The sequence below is a fragment of the Passer domesticus genome, chromosome Z, assembly GCF_036417665.1.
Source record: "Passer domesticus isolate bPasDom1 chromosome Z, bPasDom1.hap1, whole genome shotgun sequence".
NCBI lineage: Eukaryota > Metazoa > Chordata > Aves > Passeriformes > Passeridae > Passer > Passer domesticus.
In genome coordinates, this window is record NC_087512.1 from 45,273,241 (window position 1) to 45,300,923 (window position 27,683).

The 27,683-nt window shown below is 43.6% G+C and overlaps 1 protein-coding gene across 10 annotated transcripts in view; it reads left to right on the plus strand.

Moving 5' to 3' along the window:
* NRG1 (neuregulin 1) overlaps positions 1–27,683 on the plus strand; it is a 444,984-nt gene that overhangs the window by 255,490 nt on the left and 161,811 nt on the right. For 6 of the 10 annotated variants that reach the window (XM_064404528.1, XM_064404524.1, XM_064404530.1 and 3 more), the window contains exon 1: positions 15,442–15,676. The exons of the other annotated variants lie outside the window; for them this stretch is intronic. In XM_064404528.1, the coding sequence (XP_064260598.1) occupies positions 15,457–15,676 (220 nt within the window). In that variant the 5' untranslated portion in view covers positions 15,442–15,456. Of the gene's footprint in view, positions 1–15,441; positions 15,677–27,683 lie in introns of those variants that run through there. 10 annotated transcript variants of the gene reach the window in all.

Genomic DNA, 27,683 nt, shown 5'->3' on the forward strand with positions numbered 1-27,683 from the left:
CAGTCCTACCCAGCCAGAGGCCTCCTGGACCCCCTCTGTTTTGTTCACTGTGTCACCTCTCTGGGGCCCAAAACAGAACTCAGTGCTTGGAGGAAGTCTGAGAGACCCTGAGCTAAGGGGACCATCCCTCCCTCCTATACAATCCATCTGCCCTGTAGGACTTACAAACTAAAAAATAAGGAAAAAATAGACAAGCTGGATCGCCGCAAAAACAATGATATTGGCAGCGTTGCTTGCCTAAACTTAGCTTACTTGGTTGAGACCAGAAGACCATATACCTCATTATCCTACCCCTGAGACTAGCCAAGACGAGAGCGTCAGGTCATGGGAGGCACATAGAGAGGGATTTTTGAGAATGATTTCCCAGATTCCAAGAACTTGACTCTCATGGATGATGAGTTTGGATTCAACAGCTCTTGAATTACTGTTTGTCCTTAAATTTATCATAGTGGTTTTGAACTCCATGCAAATCTTTACCATTTACAATGTTACATGTTTAGGAGTTCCACAATGTATTTAACTAAATGATGTATGAAAAAGTACTCCTTTTCATACTTCAAACAGGGCTTCATATTTGTGCCACTTTCTGTTTTATTGATGTTCCATACTTTAATAATTCCCTAATAATTGTCTTTCTATTCCAATTATATTGCATGCATGGGACTCCACCACATCCACCACACTGCATGCCTTCACCCATGTGTCTTGTTTTCTGTACTTTACCCAGAGCAGATGGAGGAGCAAGAACTGCACATGGTTTGGGGTTTTTAAATGTGGCTGTAAACCTTGCTTGGCAGAGACATGATTTCTGTTTTCTTTTCCTTTTCTTTCCAAAAAATTTTTATCATAGAGTTTGCTGTTTGGGTGGTGCACCAGCTGTGCTGTATATAGAGCTATTTGCCTAAAACTCAAATGCATTTAAACCCATGTACCAGTGAAAACCATTAAATCCATGCACTGGTAAAGGTCAGTAAGAGTTTTTCATCTGTAATCTTCCAATCCCTTTACCTCCACTCCAGTGTCCTGTCTTCAAAGCTTAGGTGACCTGGCTTCCAGGAATACTCCTTTGGGGTATATCAGTTCTGCTCTCATGTCCTTCAGTTGTGCCTAACACACTCCAAATTTTGCGCCTCTTTATCAACAACACAGTAATAGGTCAATGAGGACTATGCACCTTTTTTATTTTTCTGTTGAATGGAGAGTTTTGTGACATCTTTGTATTCCTTTCTTTCTGCAACTCTACTGATTGCTTTAGGCTTCACATTTACCCCAAACACCGAAACCTCAGCTTTTGGAGTAACTAACCTCAGTATGTCCTTTCCCAAAAAAGCTGAGAGGCATTGAAGAACTGTGGAGAGAAAGAGCACATGAACAGAAAGAGGGAATGAGGTATCCTCTCTGTGCATACAGTCATCTATAACCTTCATTAAGGTGGTGACCAACCTCCATGGACGCTGTTTCACAGACAGTAAAATGACTCCAGCATGAGCTGTGAGTCCACACATTGGCATTACTGCTATGCTGGGAGTCACCTGCTGCCACCCCAGGGCAGAATCTGGCCCTCTGGGTGCTACTGGGAGTTTAGTACTGATGGTCAAATCAGAGTTGTTTTGAATCATTGTCCTGAGTAGGGGACAAAACCAGCTTTCACTGTTTTACCTGTCCCAGAGAGCAGCAGCACTTCTGAAAGCTGACATATAGTTAGTCCAGAAAAGTATAAAGGCCCCGCTCTGGTTATATTTCTCTTCCTATCAACAACTTTTTCTGTGGCTGGTGCAATGCTGTAATAATAGTCTGTCACTGTTCTCTCTGGGAACAACAGATATGACCTTTTACCATTAAATTGATGTTGCTAGCCCTCCTCAGAAAGGTTCTGGCCTGTGATGTGTTGTGGGTGAAGCTGTGTGATGGGGTAGCCTGTCTTCACAGGCTGGCAAAAAGGCCAGAGCAGGTCTCATGTGTCCTGCACCCATCTCAGAATGGGACCACCTGATTTTACCAGCAACACAGCCTGAAAGAAAAAGCAGACATCTTTTGTCCTGGGTAAAGACATCAGATGAAACTGCTCTGTAGATTGACGAAACAACATTTTGCATATCTGGCATCCTTATGGTTCTGCCATAGTTTTCATGTGCTTTCTTGAAAAAAATTGTCCCACTGTATCATGTTTGAGTTTCCACATCTGTTCCATAGCAGTGATTATAAGGACACCCTAATAGCAGAGACTTATTTCAGTTAAATCAAGGGAATGGTGCTGCTGACAATCTTCAAGAATAGTTAATATTTTACAGAAGCATAGAATGTTAAAGGATTGGAATGGACCTTAAAGATCGTCTAGTCCCAGCCCTTGCTGCCATGGGCAGGGACAGCTCTCATTAGTCCAGATTGCTCAAGGCCCCATCCAGCCTGGCTTTGAACAGTGCCAGGGTTGGGGCATCCACAGCTCCCTTGACAACCTGTTTCAGCATCTCACTACCCCCACAGCTGCTACAGTTGCTGATGAAGAGTCCCTCTCCAGCTTCCCTGTAGAGCATTTCAGATACTCAAAGGCTGCTATAAGGTCTCCACACAGCCTTCTCTTTTCCATGATGAACAGACCAAACTTTCTCAATTTGGCTTCATAAGGAAGGGGCTATAGTCCTCTTATACATCCTCTTATCAACTTCCTGATCTGTCAGTGGACTTGCTCCAACAACTCCATGCCCAGAGCTGGATGCAGGGTTCTGAGTGGGGTCTCACCAGAGCAGAGCAGAGGGACAGAATCCCCTCCCTCACCCTGCTGCCCACGCTGCTCTGGCTTCAGGCCAGGATCCCACTGGCTTTTTGGTCTGTGAGTGCTCATGGCTGAGTCATGTTGAATTTTCATCCACCCTCACCCCCAAGTCCATCTCCTCAGGGTTGCTCTCAATCACTTCTCCACCCTGCCTCTCTGGGACTGTCCTGCCCCTCACACCTCACTTTCACAGAACCACAGAGACACAAAATGGGCCAGGTTGGAAAGGACCACAGTCTCCTGGTCCAGCCTCCCAGCTAAAGCAGCATCTCCCTGGAGCACAGGGCACAGGATAGCACCCAGATCTTAAATATCTCCAGTGAGAGAGACTTCACAACGTCTCTGATAAGTCTCTTCCAATTCACACTCACCCACACAGTAAAGAGGTTCTTCCTCATGTTCAGGTGGAACTTTCTGTGCATCAGTTTCTGCCTGTTGCCCCTCATCCTGTTGCTGAGCACCATTGAGAAGAGCCTGGCTCCACACACTGACACCTTTCCTTCAGATTAGACATTTCTGAGGTCCCCCCTCAGTCGTGTCTTCTCAAGACTGAACAGGCCCAGCTCCCTCAGCCTTTCCTCACAAGAGAGGTACTCGTCTCACCCCATCATCTTCATTGCTTCCCCTGGGCCCACTCCAGGAGCTCCTTGACTCTCTTGTCCTGAGGAGCCCAGAACTGGACACAGCACTCCAGATGTGCCTCACCAGGGCTGAGCAGAGGGACAGGATCACCTCCCTTGACCTCCTGGCAATGCTCTTCCTAAGGCATCCCAGGATCCCATTTGCCTTCTTGGCCCCCAGGATACACTGCTGGCTCATGGACAGCTTGTTGTCCACCAGGATCCCCCAGGTCCTTCTCCACAGAGCTGCTATTTCTTGGAGGTGAACACTGTCATTTCCTTACTGATTACCAGAAGGCATCTATGGATGTTAGAGTAAACAGTAGCTAATTGACCAGTAAACCACAGATGACTGAAGAAGCTGACTCATATCCCACCTTTTTGTTTAAACTTGCTGTAAATTCTTCACATTTTTGATTGCAAGAACAAAGATAAACTGCTTTAAATGTAACCACAACCTATAAACACTACATGCAACATCTGATGCATAGGTTGGATTTTATTTTGGGTGAATGGGTGCAGCTTCGACTGAGGCAGAGAGGTTCGATCAGCAGTTTGCAAGTCATGAGCATTTCCTGCCTGAAAAAGAAAAAAAAACAGGGGTTTCTGCAGAATGAAAAAGAGCAAAACAGCTGTCTTAAGGCCAAAGGTGTGTCCAGACGAACTGGAAGAAATGGACATGCAAGGGGGAATTTTGCTGGAAGAATGTTTAAGTTCTTAAAGAACACAGGAGAAGTGAAGCAAAGAGGTTTTTATTGTGGTCTCCAGTCCAAAATGCAGATAATTAAAGGTTTTTTAAAATATCCTCTTAAACACATGAATGAAAGACAATAAACACAAGGGAATGAGAAAGTTCCTCCCTTCTTGAGCAAATGTTGCATTTGTACAGAGCTACACTGGAATCACAGCAGATTAAACACTATTCCCCAAATATTTCAGACACCAAAAGCTGCTGAATGTTGATCCTGCTATCTTTTTTCAGAGCTGCTTACTGCATCCAGCCCATCCAGATCCTCAGGCAACTTGGCCTGCAGAGTGTGGGGTCAGCCTGGATGCTAGGGCACTTTTCTACTCCAAGGGAAGTCACAGCAGTTTCTTTCTCTTCATCACATTACAGCCTGCCAAAGCCATTAGCTTACCTGAGAAACTACAGTAAGTTCAGAAAAGTGATTTTTCAAAACTAGGCCTGCCTTCTCCAGTTGTTCACAGGGAACAGCATTTGCATTTGATTGCTTTTCTGACCCTTAACTATTTTGATTTTATTACAGCAACTCTTGGTAGTTAATTATTTCCTCCAAACTAGTGCAGCTTTTATCCTCTCTCTCTCAGCACTTTACTCAGGATAGTTCTCTCATTACTTACTCATTTTTGCCAGAACACTGGGATCTGTATCAATATGACTTATTTTCTTGAGGTGTCCCTGACCATCAGACACTTCATCAGATTCTTTAATATCTTTTGCATCCTGTTGCTGTAGACAAGTCATGCACCTGCTGGACCATCTGCCATTGCAGACTGCAATTCAACCCACGCACACAAGAGATTTCTTTATCCATTACTTTGCACTTTGTTAAATGGTAACTGTCTGTACAGTGAGGCTCTAGTAAGGTTTTGCAGAAGGTGTTTGAAAAACACAGGCTAAACCTGATTTTTTTTTCCTGCCATTAACATTAGAGGACTCCAGTTCTGCCTCTGGAAGTTGAAAGGAGCACATGGGGAAGCCTGCAAGGCAGTGTGGCATGCTGGGTGCTGCTCGTCCTGCATCCAGGGAAAGGGAGCACTGTCGCAATAGACAGCCTAGATTTTCAGGACTCTTGCACAGAGTGCAGAAGTGCTTTCATTCCTTTCCTGAGGATTTTCTTTTTTATTCCCTGCCTTTGTCTCGTGTTCTGATTTTTGTTCATGTTTCTGGAATGGCATGAAAAAGCCATGCTGCAATCACTTGATATTTGCATAAATTTTTGGGTTGCTGTTTAATTTTTCTCTCCTTCCCTCTTGTCCCTCAAAAGTCAGACTACTGAAAAGTTGTTTTGGAGGTTTCATAGGCAATTCAGACAAATGCTTAGCTTTCCGTGAAGCCCCCAAACAACTGAACTGACAATATTTTCTTTTCCAATTTCCTTGCACTACGGGCCGAGAGTAGAATGCCTCCAATTTGTTTTGTTGCTTGCCATGATCCTGCAAGACTGGGAACTAAAACAGCTGAGTTTAGTGCTTGCAAGTCAATTGCCTTTAATTTTTTTTTTCCCTGCGTAAGAAGAGAGCTTCTTCCCTGAGAGAAGAAAATTGCAGGTATAGTTTTGGTAATTCTTAATATACTGTATTGGAAGTGTGCATTCCCCAGGGTAATTTTCTTGGATGATTTACTTGCTTAGTCTCTCAAGGTACTTTGGAGTTGGTTGTATTGGTCAGAGTCCTTCAGCAACTGATCCCTTGTCAAGAAAATTGACCAAAATATGTTCTCTTAGTTTTCTTTGCTCAGTATGTTGCTATCACTAATGCTGTCCTACAACCATTCACATCAGCTGGGAGCCCATCAGTTACCGGAACAACCCAGAGTATTGCAAAGCAATAGCTTTCACTGTCAGATTCTTATCAAATAATCAGGCTGTGGTCAATTGTACTCTCTTTGCTTTTGCTATAGAGTCTTTTTCTCTGGAAATGCCATAAAACTAAAGTGGCAAACTTAATGAATGATAATGAGAGGCTGACCACTATTTACCTGCAGAATGAAACCTAACAGAAGACAGAATATTTAATACCCCTTGACAGAGAATGGAGGTCAGTATGGAGCAGAAACAGTGGCTGTTGTCTGCACTCTGATTAGGTTCAGTCGTTGGTTTTGGTTATAAATGTTACCTTCCCATCTCCAGATATAAGTTATGAGAACTTGGTTACTAGTCCCATAGCTGAAGTGAGGACTGTAGATTACCAAATTCTTTGTGGCAGCTGTGGTGAATAGTACAGGAGCAAACTACAGGATTAAATGGGTTTGCATAATAAGCCCACATAGACCTACACATAGCAATCAAATTAACAAATACCACTTTCATATGCTCCCCTATTACCAACATATTTGCAGTCTTTCTGTGAGTTAATCATGAACAGGCCAAGGTCTGAGCTTGTGGAATAGCACATTCATTGTCAATTGTAACTCATGAGTAAACTGCAGGAGGAATTGCCATTAAAATACTTTCTTTCTCTGCTCAGTGAGGTGCTCCCACAACTTTCAGTGCTTTACTAGCAAACTGTATAGAACCAGTACATTTAGGGTAATAGAATTCCTGTCTTGGCTCAGTTTTGAATGTTTTATGAGTCAATTAAAACCACTTGAAAGAATTTAGTGACAGAGGCACCACACATTTTATTTCCTGACAACTATGCTCTGCATTGTTTTCATAGGGGTAGGATTAATGAAGGTTTTTGAAAAACTTTGCCCCAAAAGGAAGTACCCAGATTCCAGTTATTTGTGGTTTTAAGCACTGAAACTTGGCAGTACAGCATGTAGGAATTTTTCAATGATCCAAAAGAACTCTAAATATACATGTATTTAGGTCTTCAAGCATGCTGAAGTACTGTGTTTACTGGGATCTGTGTGGCCCCATAGCACCTTCTGAGTTGTATTTGTGCGTGTGTGTGTGTGTGTGTGTGCGTGTGTGCGTGTGTGTGCATGTGTGTGCGTGTGTGTGCATGTGTGTGCGTGTGTGCATGTGAGTGTCTGTGTGTGTCTGTGACCTGAGAACCTGGAAAGAGTTCTGTCTAAAGAATACTTCACAAAAGTTTTATCCACAGAGGAAATCACAGCAGTCTGATTACATCAGAACACTTACACTGCTGAGGCTCTCCCACCTGACTCCATATTAAGACTTCCTTTGGAAAGGAAGGAATTAGTCAGCAAACTGAAAACTATTTGTTATCTATATATTTTAAACTAGGGATCAACTAGAAGTAGCTGTGATGTATTAGGGACAAATTTTCAGGCATGAAAATCACTATTTCCATGGACTTAAAAGGAGCCATACTAATTTTCAATCCCCAGAGGTCTGACCTCTGGATTTTTCATCAACTTTCGCATTAGATTCATCACCTTCCTTATCACATCTTTTGCCAAACAAAGTTATATTTAGACTTTTGTCTGATACTTTATGCTTAATTCAATTTTCCCATCACCATTATTCAACCCATATTACCTTCATTTGCGATTTTTCAAAGCCACTAAAAAACAAACAAACAAACAAACAACAAACAACCATCAACAACCAAAAAAAAAAAAAAAAAACCAAAAAACAATGACAAAAACCCCAAACCACCAACTTTTTAATATGTAGCTTTAACTCCACCTTGGGAAACTTTTATTAGGTGTACTGCTTTGTCATTTCTGATGCCACAAAATTAGGAACTATGAGACAGTGACAGTAAGGGTCCAGTCACCATAACTGTGACAGAAGGCTAAGGCAACAGAACTTCACATCATGTCTCTGCATTTGTGGATGAACTGGAAAGTAATTAGTCTGGGAAAAAGTAAAAAGTTCCTGTGAACACTAAACCAGCACTCACAGATCACTAAAGTCACCACTTGCTTTCAAAAATATTATGAAGTCTCATAGTGACCAGAAACTTAAGACATTTGTTTAATTGCTTGCAAAGTTAAAGAATATTGAACTGGTCATATCAGGTCAAACTAAAGTCCCATCCAGCTTAATATCCATTTTCTAATACTGGCAAGGAGCAGGCTCCTAAAGGAGATTACAAGAACTAGGCACGCAGAGAGCAATTTTCTGGATTTGTGCCCCCAACTCCTGTATTTCAGCCAGGTGCTCTGTTCTTGGGATAACTACTGAGTCCCTAGATGTATTTGGGGTCCATTCCTTCCTCTGCCCACTCCTCTCCCCATCATCTTCCCTGCCTGCTATGGCGGACAGGGTTCAAAACAGACAAATACACAGTTTCGCACAGGCCTGTCTGCAGGTAAACCCCCACCTCCACCCTACCCACCAGTGCACTGTGTTAAACACAATTTCAAAACATTATTTTTTGAGGCTTGAAATAACTGGATTTCCCTGGGCTTTAATTTACCACTTGACTAGTTTCCTATTTAACCTTTCACTTCAATCCTTATTTCACAGCATGAAATGATACCCCTGCACACCATATTTCTCTTTTTGAGGCAAGCCTACCAAAATTATCTTCTGCTTGGATGTGATGGGAAATGAATGCAACTTTCTGAAACAACTCAGGGAAAACAACATATTGCTCATAGAAAATTCTCAGTAAAGGTTGCAGCTGAGAAACTTTGATAGGAGGAATGGCATATCAGACACACTTTACCCAAAGTTCTACTTATTTAAAAAGGAAAAGGCATGAAAACTTTCTGAAAGAACAATTTCTCCCAAACCTCATTTATGAAAGGTACCTAAGTGTGTGTCTGTCTTTAAGCAAAGGAGTTGTTATAGAAATACTCTTGTGCCTGATATAATGTCTGCTAAACTGTGCATTTTACCAGGGATGGTGCAATTAATCACACAAATTTTTGAAGCCTGAGCTAAAGAGTCAAGATTTACTAGCTATCAATATAAATTTCTTACATAGATAAAACATAGCAGGAATCTTACCACAGTTTCAGGCTTTGATTAGACACATCTTTATTTTCTTGCTGAATGAAAAACTTTAAAACAAAACTGCAGTGACTGTACATCCTCCCTAACACTCTAATTACTAATTTTTGCTTGGAATTTAAGTAAGAAGAGTTATGGGGAAAACAAGGCCCACACAGAGAGCCCTGTCCCCATAAGAAATATATTTTTGTTTACAGCTGGTCATCTAACTGATTTTCATGAGCAAAACTGTTGAAACTCCAGTTGAATCAGGGCAGTTCTGGAATAGCTGTGAACACGTGTGTGTGAGTAGGTATGTACATAGGGGAAGCCTCATCCTTCATTTTGTATATTAATGACGGAATGGATCCAAACAATTTCTCCATTTAACTGCAGGACTTTTAGCTGAGCTCTCAGTGAAATCCATACAAGAAATGTATATCTGCATGTGTGGTCTATAGTGCTAGACTTGTTGGTATGTTTAAACAAGAGAATATCCTTAGTCAGTGGATGTCCCACCATGTACTGCGACAGAGACAAAGAAAACATGGTACTGATCTGAGAGTTTATGAGAAAGGGTGGGTTCAATTCCAGTTCCTGCTCTCCAAAGTATTTTACCAGTCCAAAATTTCTGGCAAAGCTGCCTAAGAGCCTGAGGATCTCCTGAGAGATGAGAGATGTGCACTTGCATCTCTTCAGGCACATGAAGAACTTGAGCTCAGGTTTCTCCTCCTTGGGGAGAGGGCATTTGCCACCACTGAACTGTAAGCACATGCAAGAGGAAAGCAGTCCTTTGTATCCTTCTCAAATAGCTTGTTATCCTTTTCAATATCTTCGCTTTCTCTGGTTTTTTGTTTCATTTTGGGGCTGTGAAGGCACCTCATTGCAACATGGAGTTGAAAGCCTCCAAAGCTTCAGTGAAAAATCCTGTTTTATTCTTAACACTTTGTTAGTTTCTTGCTTGGCAGACACGGCAGTTGTGATTCCCATCATCAGACACTGAACACTCCTCAGGTGATGAATGTCAAGCCTTTGCTCCTGACTCAAGATACTATGTTGATAACCAGATTATGATGAGTTTGGAGCTCCAAAGCTGAGAGCTTTTTGCTTGGTCTAAATACCCTTTAAGTCCTGTTCCCCTTCTGTAAGGAAAGAAGCCAGCAGCTTTGCCACACTCCCACAGGGGTACTTTGAATATTATATATCTTGGAGATTGCATACCACTGAGATAATCTCAGTGGCAGAGATGGCTGTAAACACCTTGGATGATGGTGTGGGCAGAACACGCTCCAGAGTGCTTGTATTGCACTGACTGACTCCAAAAGGAAGTTGTTTTCTGCACAGAGCCTGTGGAGGAAAGGTAGCACAAAGTAGAGCCTTGGAGACCCTTCAGGCAGCTGATTTAATCGGGGACACTGGAATAGTAACACGTCTCAGTAAATTGCACCCAGTGTATTTGCAGGAGCAAAATATATGCAGGAGCATATATTTTGACCCTGCAATATGGCAGGGATGCATGCTGGTGCCTGTTGCTGGTGCCTGTGCTCTCTCAGCCTACTGCAGAACAGGCCAGCTTGTGGTTGCAGCAGAGGGGGCTTGCAGGGAATCAGAGAAGGGAGAACTCTACTGAATTCATGGTGTTAAGACAATATAAGACATACCTGTGCGACATGATGGCCCAGAGACAGAAGCAGCATTACCAGGCCCACTGGGCAGAGCACACTCTGAGATCACCGACCATGAGAGCACAGGCTTGGAAGGGGCTGGGACCAACATTCATTCTGAGATGGGTCACCACAGAGACAAGGGTGCTGATTGTGATGGGGCACAAATTAACCACGGTTATGCGCAGTGTGCCAGTCTAATTTGGAAGACCTTTTGGTCCTTCACAAGTGCACCAGGGCAATTGGGATTGTCATGCTTAGCCACTAAACTCTTGCCCACAGAGAAGAAAATCAGTCTGGGTCCAAAACAGCTATGCCTTTAATGTGTTAAACCATATTAAAGCTCCGTTTCAGCATTTTTAATCAAAGGTGCTTTTAATGTGATTAGTGTTCTTTACCTTACCAAGTAAGGTAAAGAACCTAATTTCATATTTTTTTTAGTCTTGAAGTAGAATTCAGAATACCCACACACAAATTGAATGAAGCATTAATATACATTAAAAAATTAATTTGGATTTACTTCCAATAGAGCAAAATGTCTGGACTAAACATAAGTCAGTGGAGTAACATCAGTGAAGTGAGAGAGCAGTCAATCTTCAGAGCAGAACTCACTGCCAGTGCTGGAATAGTTTGGATTCAAACAGGGAAAGCCATGTTATCCCTATTAATAGATTTTCACCTTCCATGCCTTTTTGCTTAGGTATTTTCAGAGGCCATATCCTGGGTTATAACTAATGATGTATTTCAGGAGTGTAGTAGTCTGTAGAGACATTCAGACCCCACCAAACAGCATCAATGTCTCACACATTAATAGGGCTAGCACTGTGTGTGTGTGTGTATATGTATATATTTATTGTTGGGACTGAATGACATAAAACATTCTGAAACATTAGATGTTCAAGTACCCATTTCTTTTGCTGTGAAAGTCTCCTGAAGTTTCACAAATTGAGTCTGTAAAAATTGTTGGTAAATTGGAGGCTATCAGGTCTTGTTTTGTAGTAACATATATACAGATACATGTACAAACAACTCTGAAATGTGCCATTTCCTGAAAAGAGACGTTAATGAGACGTCATCACCTGTCACAATTGCTGCTGTTGCCAAAGATGTTGCCTTGACCTTTAAACCACTGTTAGGATACTTCTGTGTAATCAAGATTTGCATCTTCAAAATGTCAGGAGAACAAAAGGTACTGTTGTCCTGACTCAGCTGAGTTGATGTCAAAGACCTGGTGCTTAGTTGCTGACAAAATTTCGAGTCAAACTTAGGATAAAACTGTGTTTCATTCACAGTTATGTTTACAATACATCGTTCCCATTTCAGTCTGTTTAGGATGACGGTTCTTACTCTTTTCTTGTTACCAGTGGAGGGCAACAGGCAACTCTGAAGTTCATGCAGATTGTTTTCCACTTGTCTTCATGGGTTTTAAGGAGCACAAAATGAAGAAAAAGAAATGGCAGTCCTCAGTTTAGGGAAGAATAAGAACAGAGTTAAACCATGAACTTAATTATCAATTCAGGTACTGATTTTGTTAAATGAGTACATTTTCTTAGTCTTAAACCATCAGTCTTAAACCATTTTTTTTTTTCTCTCTTGGTAATGCATTGGAATTCCAAAGTATTTGCAATTAGGTCCATTTTGTATGGTCAATGTATTTGTAAAAATGAACTTAGAAACAAAAGAAAATCAGATTGTTGAAATTATATTCAACTGTTTGTTACTCTGGAGCATACTTTGTTTTTGGGGGGGGTTTTTTATGCTTACTCATCTGTTTCTTCTAGCTTGCATTACATTTTGCAGAGATGTATATATGAGTGCAATATTAGACTTAGCAGCATTTTGCATTCACTTCACAAGCAAGTTCACACAGTGCAGAAGTCCAGAAGAGCCAGACTACCAACAATGAGATGAGCTGGGAATAGACAGAGCTTAGTTTTTGTACTGAAGAAATTGGCATGGAAATAGTAAAGAGATGTAAAACTCCATACACAGTCTCTACCTGTGTATTGGTGGCAAGTAGGCAGCACTCCTTTTTTACCTGTCCTATTATGAACTGAAGTACATGAACATTTGACTGCTGTTCTGCAAGTAACTGTGTGATTTTTGTGAGTCTATGTAACATATCTGAGCTACGGTTTTGATTCCACTGAAATTATGTTAATGGTCCCATTTCTCTAGCTCAAGAAGTCCAAAGTGGCCCTTGGCTGTAGGAGCAGGTAAAATATTTCAAGATTTGGAAATACTGCAGTAGATTGGACTGAGCTGTACTAGCTCAGAAGATTGATGTACACTGGGCATTTTCTGACTGATGTCTTTACCACAGTTCTGCCACTGAGGGGGTAAAACGGCTGCATTAACATGGTGCTAGATCAGCTGCCACCCACTCTGCTCAAGTATCTCAGAGATGGCAACAGCAGAGAAGGAGAGGCATGCAAACTTACCTGCGTAAGCAATACCACCTTCTTTGGCATTGGTGTATACAGAAGTAAATCACGCCCTTCAGCTATGGATCTGTGACACATTGTGTAAAATGAATTGCAATCTTTCTTCTCGGAATAATAGGCTTATTTCTGGAACAGAAATTCTGGTATGTTTTTCTGAGAAATTCCCCCTTCCGAAAGACAAGGTGCAGGAATTCTTCTGGAGTTTCATTTATAGGCTGTCAGTTTGAATGCATTCTTGGGCTGCTGGGGTGCTTCCACAGCATCTCACCCTCAAACACAGCATCTTTGATGAGGGTGCACCCTGTGTCTTGCTCACGGTGCCCCAGTTCTGGTAACTCCCTGGAATGATGGTTTAATACTGATGAACATAGCCTGAAGATAATGTTTGAGTATTTCGATTTTGCAGAGTTCAGAAAACGAGGTTATATCGAGATTATTTGAAAGTACCTTTTGTTAGCCAACAAGAGTCCCTTACATTTTGCTGCAGGCTCCCTCCTTGCTAAGTAGTGACCCCTTAAGGAAAAACTGAGCTACTGCCGCCAGCGCTATCCCCATCTTCAGCTGCTCTTCCGTGAGGCTTGCTTTTCGTCCCTGCCTGGGGCTTATCCCCTCAACTTCATTTCAGCACAATTGAAGAAAGGATATCGTAACTCTGTCTGTCAAGAAATCCAAAATGTGACTCAAATGCATCTGTAACTTTTTGTTACAATAACTTTTTGTTGCCAAGAATTGTATGTACGTCTTCTCCCCTTACTGCCCATCCCATCTAGATTTGATTTTTCACTGAAGTTGTATCACCAGGCCACTTAGGAAGTTTTGTGGGGGTTTTTTTTGCCTTGATGTTTTGCAGTCGATGTTGTTTGCTGCTCTTCTTTTACCACACAGATAAGGACTTAGACCAACATTGGGGTTTTTTTCTGTTTGTTTCAAAGTCCAAATGCTGAAAAATCAAAATGCTGTTTCACTGCTTCTTCAAAACCTTCTTGTTCCAGGAGAGTATGTTGAAAAAACTGAGTTCAAAAATTTCAGCCAAGATGAGGAACTCAGTATATATAGGGTTTCACTGTTATGTCTTTTTTAGGCCAGATTTGGGAAGATCTTTTTAATGTCTTCAGTCCAAGAATACTGAAAAATAATTTTAAAGCATCTTTAATGCATGATGGCCATTGTTTGATGTCTAAGGCACATGCACAACTCTCCTCAAAGGAGGAATCACCACAACCTGTGAAGTAGCAAACCTAGTTTTAGATTCTGACTCTTCCACATTGCTTGACTTTTCCAGGAAGGTCCTTCCATTGTGAGACACCAAATACTTTGTATAGATCTTTTCTGTAGTTATAGTGTTGAGTATTATGTTTTCCACCCAATAATGTGTAAGTGAAAGTCCTATGGGTAATAGTTATCTCTATCATCAGGGACTATGGCTCAGGTTAGCTGAACAATTATGTACAGATTTGTGAGGTTTTCCACCTGATGGTGGAGTTCAGTTTGGTGCCTTACACTTACTTCACAGTTGTCTTGGGTATGGTTGTATTGGGCGCAGTTTCGTCTGTGGACTGCAGCAAGGCTTTGCCTGACCAACTGTGGGCTGTGAGAACGGTTGGTTCCGGGACCAGCCCCATGAAAAAGGTACCAAAGTAGAAACGGATCTACACCGAGAACAGTGGGACCTCCCCGGGACAGGACCTCCCTGCAAATCACCGGGTGAGGGAGCGCACGCTAATCTTGCAGACCGTCTCTCCTCTGAGCAACCCCTGCCGCCGGGGCGGAGGCGGCACTGCCACTAACCTCGCAGGTTAAGCGGAAGCCTCAGCTTAAGCAGGTGCCTAAGTCAGCATCCTGATGAACACCGCACTCGCCTCACGCTTTCTGCGACCCCACGCCGGGGCCGCCCTGACCGCCGGGGGAGGCCCCGGGCTCACCCTCGGCTGGCCCTCAGCGCGGCCCGGGCAGCGCCGCCGGCGGGCGGCCCCGGCTGCAACACCGCCCTGCCCGGCCCGGCCCGGCCCGGCCCGGCCCGGCCCGCCGGGGCCGCGCTGCCTGCGCCCTCCCCGGGGCCAGGGCCGGGGCCGGGGCCGCCCCGCACCCTGGGGCCGTGCAGGCTCCTCCCGAGAGCAGGCGAGAGGTGCCCGGGGCGGGCCTTAGTGAGGCGTGTGCCGAGGGGGTGTGTTTTTGGGCTGGAGTTTATTAGTAGTAGTAGTGAAGAAAGGAAAGCGGGGTGGGGTGGGGGGGTGGGGGGGGAGAAAAAAAGGGGTGGAGAAGGAGGGAGGGGGGGTGAAGGAAAAAAAAAAGGCCCGAAGAGGAGTTTCCGAAAACTTCCAAGGAACTCGCGGCTGCAAGTCCCAGCGGCAGGCAAGAGCGATGCTGGAGCCTCGGGCGCTCCGGGAGCCGACAGCGGCGGCGGTGGCGGCAGAGGGGGTGACCGCGGGGATGGCGGCGGCCGCGGGGAGCGCGGGGCCGGCCGGAGCCGGGATGGCCGAGAAGAAAAAAGCCGGCAACGGCAGGAAGGGCAGGAAAGGCAAGGGGCCCGGCAAGAAGCCCGCTCCGCCGGAGGAGGGCGAGGCGCCCGGGTCCACCACAGGTAAGCCCGTCGGCAGGTGCGGGGGCTGCCCCGCGCGGACCTTCCGCACCCTTTCCGCGGCCGCGGATCCGCAGGCAGCGGGCACATCCCCGGCGCCCGCTGCCTCCTGCCCGGCTCGGCGGAACCTCCGCGCCCCGCCGCGGCTGCTCGCAGAGCTCCCGGAGCGGCGGAGGCGGCGGCGTTGCCGGGAGCCCCTCGGCTGTCCGACCACGGTTCGGTCTGCTGCCCTATTTCCCTCCCGCTGGCCCCGAAACCCTGAGAGGCTCTCGGTCAGCTGTTGCTTTCTTCATATTTTTCCCCCCCTCCCTCCATTTTTTGGAGGGCGTGAGGCTATCTCTCCTGTTACAAAACACGTTTTCTGTCCCTTCCTTTACCCAGAAATCACTTAGCATAGTTGAACAGATGGCCAACTTTCATATGGGGTATTTTGTCTAAACTTGCAGCTATTTACTCAGGGATGATCAGAGAGGACATTTCGCTCACTTAGCAGCACGTGTTGTTCCTCTCACGCCTCCTCAGTATTAAGCACAAGAATTCGTGCCAGTGATACCCTTGTCCTCCATAGGTGTCCAGAAGCAGGACCCAAAAGAAGGATCTCAGCTGAGCGTGCTGCCCCACTCGCCATAGTTACTTATCTCTGTCAGCCAAAGCCCCAGTCAAGATCAAGACTTCTAGTGCAGTACAAACACATATGAGTGCATGATGCTTTTCACAGAGACCTTGTGTTATGCCACCTAGTTTATCAGAAAGCCTAGCAGTATCTATGGATACTTTTAGCTTTTTGCAACAGCAATGTATAGCTGCATTTGAATTCTTTGGGGTTTTGTGAGAAGCGTGGGAAAAGCAGTCAATTCCCTGTGGTTTGGTTGCGGGTTTTTGTTTGGTTGTATATTTTTCTCCCCTTGGTGATGTTTTCCTGTCCCAGCAGCCAAATTAACATAAAGCCCAGTAGGGTAAAACTTCCTAAATATACCTACATTAATTTTGCAACATAGTGCTGTTCTTGACTTCAATCATCAGCCCGCAGAGAGGATATCTGTGATTCAACAGCAGCAGATATCCCTTTGGGCTACTGATTTTTACAAACTAGCACTGCCCACTGCATCCTCTGCTCTAGGTTGTTTGGGGAGAGAGCTCGCCCAGCTTCTGCTCAGCAATGGCTGAAAACATGTTTCAGGCAAAGCACAGGAGGTTCTCCTTGCTATGTGAAGATAGAGACAAACACTTCTTTTGACCTTCTTTTTCTCTTTAACCAGATTTTTATAATGCTGCATTGTAAGCATCTCCTGCTAAAACTAACTATCTCTGGCATTAAAACATTAAAACCTCTGGCAAACTCATCTGTGACAGCTGGGCTGTTTGAAGTGTTTGCAAGGCCTTTTGTTTGTTTTTGTGGCTGACAGAAAACAGGAAGACAGTGACAAGTTGGACAATTTGTGATAGGAAAGATCTGTCAAGGAGACGCACATTTTCTCACTGTGCATCTCAGGGTTTTATAGCATCCCATCCCAATTGTGTGGGAGAGATTTCTTTGTCCTGTTGTGCAGTTTTCCTTTTGCAGTGGAGCAGGGTGCTGAGGGAGTAGTGAAAGGAGCTGTGAACCAGAGGGCATATTTTTTGAGTAATCCAACCAAGTCAGCTTCTAGGCAGAGATTTTTGGGAAGATGGACTTCTTTCTCTGTAGAGGGGAGCTAGAAGAACAGAAAAATCCATGCAGGTAAATAGCACCTTAAGTTTAGGTATCTAAGTGTGGTTAATTCCCAGTATTGGTGGTCTGATTATGTCTGCCATTGTGAGTGTTTTACCAGAAAATCTGAAGGGTAGCAAATGTAGATTGAGATTCATCAGGGCAGGATTCAGATCATTCCAGCTCCCAAGGCTCTGTTAAAAATCCAGAAGGCTAAGTCTTTACTAAGCCAAAATATGTCAGTGTTTGAACCAGAAATAATCCACTTTTCTGGCAAGTGCTTACCTCAGGTCTCCAAAGCACCAGTATGTTTTTATAGGTATGAAAGAGTACCGCCTTCATCCATACCACCTGACATTACTAGTCAAAAGTTTCCTGTGTGGGCAAGAACTGAACATTCTTCTATCTTATGTAATAAAAATCCCATTCCTTCCAAGATGAGTGTATGTGGCAGGATGGTTCACATGTGTAGCTAATCCATGTAGTCTGTCCAATGGGAAAATTAAATACAGTATAACGCATGATTGTAAATTTGACTCTGAGTCAGATAATGTCACACTGGCAATGTCATACAGATTTTATCTAATCTGTTACTTAGGGGTATTACCTGGATTGAGGGTCATTTAGAACTAGAATTGATACTTAGAAGAGCAGAAAGAGTGGTTAATGTAAAAAGTAACAAGAGAGCAATTTTGTATTTCAAGCTATGGCCTTGTATTCTCTCTGTTCAAGCATATTAGGACTTGAATTAATTACTAGTCTACTCATACTGATTAACAGTACTGACTAAGGACTCTATGAAGGCCTTCTGACTTTGACAGGACCGCAGTTTTCTTTTTTGCTAATATAGCTTTGCAGCCGTACCTGTTGTCATTTGGGGTGTTTAGAATGGGCACTCTGAGAGATTATGAAAGTTTTGCTTTTAGTTACCTGCTTTCTTTAGTTGAATTATGTCAGGAGTTATCATCTTCTCTGTTGTGCTCTCGTCTACACAGAGTTTTCATCCACTAACAATTTTCCTTATGAAGAACAGTGGCTTGCAGACAGTCCTCAGTTTTAAGATCTGGCACTAGCACGGAAATCCTTAGGAGGCGTTCAGCTTTTTGCATAGTGCAGTTTTTTCTGACCAAAGTTCCTTGCAACTTAGTTTGCTTTTGGCTGTCAAAGTATATCATATGCACTTCAATCCTGGGTCTGGAAGCATTGGTAATTTCTCAATGGGTTGAGAATCAGCTTTAATTGAGAAGAAAGGGTATAAGAAAATCTTTCATATTCTGTCATAACTTACCCAGAAACTCCAGAGGTGCTAATGGACAAGAAAGTTAGTTGTTGGAAAAAAAGAGATGAAGGAGGTTTGGCCTTCTCCGCTCACCTGCACAGTGGTAACACAGAAAAAAATCTTCATGTTTTCCATTGCCTATGTGAAGTAAAAGTTTGGGGAGGTCCATGTTGCTATGATTTCTTTGTCACTAAAATTATTTAGAACATTTACTGCCCTTCGCTACAATTACTCTTGAATAAACTGACACTGTCTGGCTTGTGTCAAGACCAGAGTGACTATATCTGCCTTTAGCAGGGCACTCTGGACCATGATAAATACAAGGCATGGAAGATTGAAGAGAAGAGAGAGTATTATAAATGGACAGAAGCTTACAGCTTTTCTCCAAGTTATGTCAGTGAACTGCCATACCAACTGAGTGTGCAGACAGGCTCCACAAATCTGCCAGCATGGCTTCCTAGAGTATTGCCAGGACACTGAAAATATTTCCAGCCTGGGCAGGGAAAGCTTATGCAGGAAGGCTGAGGTTGAGCACCCAAGGTCCCCAGACTTGCCCCTCACACAGGCACTGCTCCCGATTTAATGTGCTGTTAGAGCAGGAGCACAGGGGCTGGGAATAGGCCCTTGTCCCTGTGTCAGCCAAACCTTTTGCCTACCCAACTTTAGTGTTGGACTGTGCAATGTGGGGCTAGTGCAGAGAGAAAGGAATCAGCCCTGGAAAAAAAATCCTTCTGTGGAAGCTGTGCTTGTGTCAGTAAGGTGGCGTACCAGCACATAAACCCAGCCCCTTTGTAATTTCCAGACATCTTGGGAAATGTAAGTTTTCAAGTGGTTCTGCTTAGCAAAATCTAGGGTGAGGTTCCTGGGCTTGAAAGGACAAAGTGTGAGAAGATGTGAAGCCTTTCTGAGGAAAACGTCTTAATGTGTGTGAAGAACTTGATAGTGCTGTGAGCTCTGGCCTAGGGTTTTGCCAGCCACTCTCTAGTGGTACGAAGAGCAAAGGTTCACAAGTATCTGGTGCCAAAACACAGAAAGGAAAGAGGGAAGACCATCAAATGGGTCTCAATTATCATTTCAGTGAAGTGACATCAGCAGCATTGTTCTGAACACATCTGCACCTCAAGTAGAGAGGCTGTGGTCATTGACATAGAAAATAAATATCTCCTGGTGGGTTTAATTTAGAATTAGGTAAAATGCCAGAGCTTGAAGACTGCTTGACAGATTAAACAGCACAAAGTTCAGATGGCTGTGCAGAATGTTTGACTGTATCCTGGAAGCAGGCTTGGTTGCCAGAGGAAGAAATGGTTTTGATCATATTAAAGACCAAAGTGCAGGTGAGAGCTTGGTTGGGAGGATTAGAGCTCAATCTGAGAGTTGCTAGGTTTAAACTGATATTTAGTATTTAATATAAAGAGATATCACAAGACTGATCGCTGTTTCAACATGAATTGAAGACAAGAGTCTGGGAGATGGAATGAAAGCTGTGATTTCTGACAAAACCAGTCCACTTCTAGAGGTAAACTGTTGCTTAGAAGGAGTGGCAACTTCTTTTGGTGTTTCCAATCCAAAATATTTATGTGCTGCTGGTATGCGTGTACATTTTTCTGTGAGGAAAGCCTCTCTACCTGTATGCAATGCCTGCATTCTCCAAACATTCCACACAATCTTCAGAGCAATTTTGAGAGTGAATCCTTTAAAAAGCATGCGAGTGTGTTCATGGGGTTTTTTTTTTAATAAATGAGATTAGTCACCATTCAAACTTTTTTGAATTAACACTAGAAGCACTACTTGACTGCAGCCATGGGAATGCAAACAGAATGGTGAGAACATACCAGTACAGTTGTCCAGTAAATACTGCATGTGTATAGAAAGACATTCCCAGGTGAAATAAATCCAGAAACTGTTCTGAACTTTGTGCAAATATTGATGGCTGGGGAAGGCTGAACAAATTTTTTATCTTTCATGTAGAAATGCCAAAGCCTGCTAAGCTATGCATGGATTTTAAAACTTTAACCTCTGGCAAAGCTTGTGAGCTAAATCTTAAATCTAAGTTTGCCTATTTGTAATTGTGGGCTTCTCAGATTTCTGGAAAGGGAGTAACTGAAAAAGGAGGGGAAAAAAGGTTGAACGAGGCAGTTTGAAAGAGCACTCATAAGTAAAAAAAGAAAAAAGATCCTATGCAGATGATATTTCAGAATAGTTCAGCACTCACTACTTGGGGCAGCTCATTTTTCATCTCCTCTTCTGAATCAGAGTCATTTAATCATTTTTGGGTGCTTGGTTTGTGAATGCCTAGCCATAGAGGATCATTGACGACACATTCGACTTTAGGCATCTAAGTAGCAATTTGTTATTCTTATAGTAAGGCAAGTTAAATGCAGAGCTGGGGAAAACTTTCTTCCAAGCATCTCCCTTTCCCTATCTCCCCGCTTTCAATCTATTTACAAGCATCTGATAGCCCTTTGAGGCAGGTGGTTGTAACCAAAAGCAAAACAGGGGAGAACAATTGTGTCGCAGGGTGTCAGGATCTGGAAATGCTATGAATTCCTACCAAATCAGTGTTTTGCTAACATTCCAAAAGTAACAAGAGTGAATGTGCCTTTAACAGTACTGATAGTTTATCGTGTTCCGTTATGATACAAGAAAACAAAGCAAGTGTCAGTATTTTGTATGAGTCATTCTAGTTGTGCGAAGAGCTGCTCGAGTGTGCTTGAGGTGGTTGAGTTAACCCTCAGTTGCTACCTCAAGCACACAGAGCCCTGGGTTCGGCGGGGGAGGGGGTCTTGTTGTAGGTCTGGAAAGTCAGCAGTGGAGAGCTGCGGTGCCGGTGCCGGGGTCGCGGCAGCAGCGGCGCCGCAGGGGCAGCTCGGCGGAGAGGAGACGATTGCGGTGCTGGCGTGCGGAGGCGTCTATGGACGTGCTGCTTTAAAAATAAAGAAAACAATCGAACTAACAGTGCAGGGGGGAAAGAGCCGGCGGTGACCTGCGGGGAAGGGAAGCGGGGGCTGGAGAGGGGCGCGGGCTGTGCTGGCGCTGCCCGCGGCGGCCGCCAGGGGGTGCGGCGGGAGCGCGGCTGCCCGGCCCCGCGGCGGCACGGAGCCGCTGCACGGGGCCGGGGGATGCTCGCGGCGGGTGTTGGGGCTCCTGTGCCGCGCTGTGCTGTGCTGTGTTGTGTTGAAGGTCAGTGGGTGTGCGGTAAACAGGTAGAGAAGCTGTGAGGCAGGGAGGCTTTGGTCCTGAAAAACACTCTGCTCTGATCTCATGCAATAAGAGATCATGAAGTCGTCTAGTGTGAGGTCACAGGAATGCTTCTCTTTTTGTTCATTCTCTCACTTCTTCCTTTCCCACCACACTTCCTCTATCTCTCCTCTTCCTTTGTCCTTTTTCTCTTTCCCTTCTTTATTCCCTTCTCCTTCCCATCCGTCCTTCTGTCCTTTTATGCCTCCCTTTTTGTCCTTCTTCCATACTTTTCTTTCTCCCTCCTTTATTTTCTCCATCTTTCTTTATTCTCTGTTATCTCTCAATCCTTTTCCTTCTTTTTTTCCCCCTTCATTCTGTCCATCCCATCTGCTCTATTTCTGTCAATGAAGAAAAAAAAAAAACAATTAAAAGAAAGTAAACCAAGATATTTCATAAGGGACTGATAGAGATCTTTAACATAACCTCCTGACTGGAGTAACTGCTAGCTTTTCATTTATGCACAGAGTACTTCTTGTGTCTGGTTTTGTGTTTCTGGTTGTGCAATTTTCTGTGGGAACATTATATTTGGGGAGAAATTGACCGTGTTATGTAGTTTGTTCACTATAGGCCATTTGAATCCTAGCTCTGACAACCAAGTCCACTGTCTTCACAGGTCAGGGAAGAAGAGGGAGATGTTAATCCACTTGTGACAGTTCACTTGGGAGCCTTTACTCATTAACTCTGTGCATCTCTTCCTCAGGTTTTATGAGCTGATTGTCCTTCCACCTCTGTAAGCAGGGGGAATCCAGATCAGGGAGTTTGGGCTTGGCATTCAGACATGGACTCAGGCTGAGCCTTGCTCTGTGCCTTTCTCCTGCATAAACAGCCTTCATTTCACCCTTGAGTCAACCATATGCCATGTCCTATGGCTAATGATTTAATCCCTTTGAAGGCAGTTGCCAAAGCATGAATGCATACTTAAGGTGACTAAACAGAGACCCTAGTAACATCCAGTTGTGGAGGTGATAGATAGGGGTTGTTATCACTGCCATTACTGCCAGAAGACTTAAATTCTAAATCCAATTTGCATGTATTTGTGTGCATGTATGTGTGTGAGCAGGTGTGATGTTTTAGTGGGACTGTTGGCTTCTACAGTTATAGTCTATTCAGTTTTCCTTTGGGGAAGTCCATTGGACTTAAAAAAAGAGAAAAAAGGGACCATAGTTTCTCCCTGTAATGCCATTTTTATGCGATATTGCACCTGTATATAAAACAGCACTGAAAGCTATGCTAAGTTATTGTACTATATTAGAATGGGTGGCCCTGTTATTCTGTGAATATACTTTTGCAGACACATTGCTGTCCCACTGGAATTATGCAGCCCTGTGGCAGGAGCTCTTTCTACAGGGTGGACATGGGGATGAAAGGCATTGGAGAAGATGTCAACTGTGCCATTGTGCCAGACCTGCAGGTTCAGGGAGAGTCACTGGCAGGATTTGAGAAACTCTCAGAGAAAAGATTTTATTCGAGGTGTTTTCCAGGAGGCTGCTTCCAAGGACAGTACGTACCTTTGCAAGAATGAAAGAGAAACCTCCCATGCAGAGCTTCCCCATTCCAATGGGAACAATCTGACCTGTAAAAACTCGTGTCCAAGGCCAACCAGTACCTCCTTCTTGTCTCTGCCCATTCTGCAATGATCCATGCCAGCTTAGAGCAGTGTCCTGATCATCTCTAAGAAGTTACATTAGGACAAGTTAACTAGGCCTTTGAATAACAAACCTGAAAACATAGTAGCTGCTAATTGACCCTGTTCTTGGAAAGTGTGGACTGGAAATGAAGTAAAAACTGCCCCATAAAGAGTGTGTTCTCTGTCAAGCTCTGGAGGACTAATGCAGCTGCTAGTGCACCTGTGGGGTTAGTAAAAAAGCAGTGCATTTAAAATCAAGGCAGTTGTGCAGTGAAAGAACTTGCCTGGTCATGTGGAGGATTTCTGTCCCTCATAGCATCTGAGATGAGGATTGGCATAATTTCTGAATGATGATAGTTCAACCAAGAGGTATGGGATGAATGCAGAAATCATTGGGTGAGGGGTTTTTTTCTGTTACAAGCTTCTAGTCTGGCAGACATTCTGAGCCACACTTAGTGTTATACATTCCAGCAGTCCTAGCCCAGTCTTTTTTACCTTGGTACATTTTGATTTAAATGCAACTTTTACTTAAGCATGTTGCTCATGACATGTGAGAAGGTACAGCAAATGTACGAAAGGCTCAGTGCAAATGCTGGATGATAAGATGAACTGTGGAAAAAAAGAAACTGATTATCAACCAGACTGAAACTGATGTAAACACACATCATTGCTGGCTTTGTGAAGTGCCAGCAAGGTCAGAAATTGGATAACTATTTCAGAGCAATAACAACAAAATGAAGCAAGAGCAGGAGGTTTTTGAGACAAGGTCAGAGAGAAGGATTTAAAGCAGATAAGTGTCCTGTTAGCTCAATTCCTGGGTTATTTGGCATTGATATGCCTTGGGGGTTTTTTCCCATCTGTGAGTGAAGATGTTTTTCATCCCATTCTGTCCTCACACGTAGGGTGAAGACCACCTCACCTGGCTGAGGAGCCTCTTTGTAGGGACCATCCTACCATCATCCCACATTTTAGCTGCAGGGTCTCACTTGAGGCTCATGTCAGTTCCATAAATGACGGAGCCCACTGGTCTCAGCAGCCATTCCTAAATTTGCCATCTTCTCCCATTCCTTCTCCATCTCACACCCGATTCTTAGAAGCTAATAGCAATGATCTGACCAGTTTCAGGCGTGGAAGAATCCAGTTTCTAGGCAGATTGCATGAAGGGAACCAGTTCTTTGGCTGCAGTAAGAGTTGTACCTAACAGCAGGATTAAGGCAGAGCTTCTTGTTGAGAGAATGTCACTTCAGTCCACAAGAAAAGACCAAGGGAGGGGATATAATTTCTAAGAGACAGTTTTCTTCTTCTGGGCATTTGGATCAAAATCACCAGGAGCAATTTTTTTCCAATCCCTCTAACCCATTACAGGCAGTTCTGAGGGCACCGTGTCTTTGTATCACTCTGTTGCATCCACACCTAAAACCTGAAAGGAAAATGATCTTCCAGCTTACTTACACACAATTTGACCTTTAAGGAATGCATTAAAACTCCTTGAACATCACGGGAAGTATTTGCAGACTACAGCTTAAGCACTTACCTAAGGTAAATGGAACTAGCTGGGGCTGTGTGCCTAGGTCTAGGTATTTCCTTCTTTCACCCGACACAGATAACCATATATCTTAAACTCTAAGCAGGCCATCCTAGGTGTTCTTTGGTCACACTGCAAATTATTTAAACTGAGAATAACAAATCACAAATAGCCCATCACAAATGCAGCAAGAGAGGAGTTTGAGTTTCAAGACCTCCTGTTGCAACACAGAATTTATCCACTGGGGAAATGTCAAGAAGACTTCTTTTCTAAGACATTTTAAACTCACGGTTCCATAAAAATGGTGGAGCTCCTGGAAGGACCTCCTTGGGGAGACGTCCTGTGAAATATGCCAACAGCCAGATGGCACAGATTTGGAAAAAAGTGCTGTCCTTAAAGAATAGAACTGATAGCCTCTGTGAGAAGGCAGTGTATGTTTCCAAATAACCCTTTTAATTCTGTATTAATGTTATAGAAAAGAACAAATGTGTCTTCTTCTGATAATGCAGGGAAACAAGCTTTTTGTAGAAAAGCAGAAATCTCATCATGGGTCATCAGGGAAGTGTAGAAATGTCCAAAGTAGTGAGTTCACTTTGTTGTTTTTTTTTTTTAAGCTGCAGTTGTTTAACAGCTCTCTTAACAGATTAAAGAAATACCAAGCAGCTTCAGAATTGCTTTGTTTCATGGCACATTTCATGATGTTTCTCACTATCAATTTCATGGCTTAGTTCATTTCAGGTCAACGCCAAAGGCTCCAGGCACAACTAAGAGCTATAAATCACTTTGGAGTTGAGGGATAAGGAACAACTTGAGGTATTTAGAACTGAAATTTGTGGGGCTATTTCCATGCAGAAAACCATGGTGACTGCTGTCTCTGCACTGGGGAGTCAATAAGATAAAAAGCACAAGACAGGATTACCCTCACGGTGTTTGCACATCTTCTCCTGACCATCAGCAGGGCACATGTCTGTCCAGTAAGACGGCTCAAGGGTTGTCATCACGGGATGACAGTGGACAGACCCACAACACCAGACCCAGGTCCTGCCTAGGAGCCTGTTGAGGTTTCTGTCCACCTCCAAGCCCCACCAGAGGAGCAAGAGGCTGCTTTTGAATCTGCATCATACCAAAAAGGCCCCCAAGCATCTCCCCTGCTTCCGCTGCAGCTTGCTGACCTGTGGGCTTTACTCTGTCCAAGAGCATCACAGCCAATGATTGCTGGTTACTTTTTTTCTCCTGTCACCCATAATCAGCTGTAGCTGAAGGTGGAGTACTCGGCTAATCTAGCTTTTTGATCAGAATGGTCATTTTTTTGTATGGCAAAATATGACTGAGGATGAAATGAAGAATGGGCATATGGGCCTGCTTGCCAAGGGAAATTATTGGGTGTGGAGGGTTTCTCAAACTAGAGGGGAGGATATACACTTGACCAGGAATGACTCTACCAGCATCTCAGGGCACCTTCCTTAAGTAGTTGTCTGTTTATCATGTTCTCAGTGCTCTGCTTCTGTCCTGTGTCTGCTATATCTCTTTCCCCAGAACCACCATCCACATTTCTAACTCAGTTCTTGCCTGGAGCATGCTGTATATAATGTTTCTAGGTAGGAATGTGGGGGTGGAAAGACCATATGAGGTCATAAAGTTTTTGTGGAGTTGCAATTTGATCCAAAAAGTGAATTACCAGGTGCTTCTTCAGAGAGGGATTGAGGAGTTATATTTAAATACGTCATTTAGTAAGGCCTTTTATTCCAGAAGATAATAAATTCCATTTATTCTCTAAATGTGCATTTGTTTTACTACAGCATAATTCTAGGATGATGTTTAAATTGATCAGTAGATTGAACTTAACAAATTAAGAAATAAATAATGAGACAATGCTACATATAATTTTTTTCCTAAGAAATAGGATTTTACCAGACTACTGAGTAACAAAACCTTAAAAATCTAATACACTTCTGATGCTTATTTTCATAAATTTACCTCTGTGTTGCAGAAAAGGGCGAGAGGAAATGCTCTAGTGACTCTCAGGGCCAGGATGGATATAGCATCAGTCAGTAGGCTTAAATCAAGATGAGGTGGCACAGAACCTTTGTAGCACTCTGCAAATGTATGTACTGTTGCTGAAATGGTTGTTACCTCTCAGGGAGGCTTCTTGTAGCAGAAGGTTCCTGTGAAAGGGCATTACTCTCCTGTGAGCTGCAAACGGTGGTGCAACTGGTCATGGCTTGGCTGGGAAGCTGCTGGGTCTCCTCTGCAGCAAACAGTGCTTCTAGAACAGAGGCTGTATTTCTGCTGTGTTTCTGAACAGAACCACTGAGTGCTGCTCCTCTGCCCTCTTGTTCAGGCGTTCATCAGGGAGAACCAAATGTAGGCAAAAACAGCTTGGAAGGCAAGAGTCTGTGGTCAGTGGTCTGCTTATACAGGGACACATGGAAAGCTCATCCAAATTAGCTTTAAAGTGTGTACGTTAAGTCACATTGGATCATCACTTGTGTTTTTTTATTATTTTTAGCTATAAACCAGAGAGAATTAGGATCACTTTTTTTCTGAAGGTGTGTCCTTACCTAAGTGTAATGGAAGTACTTTAGATTCACACTTTGCATTAGTTCAGCAAAAGTTTTGCAATCTGTCCTTGCACCAATGGCCCTAAAA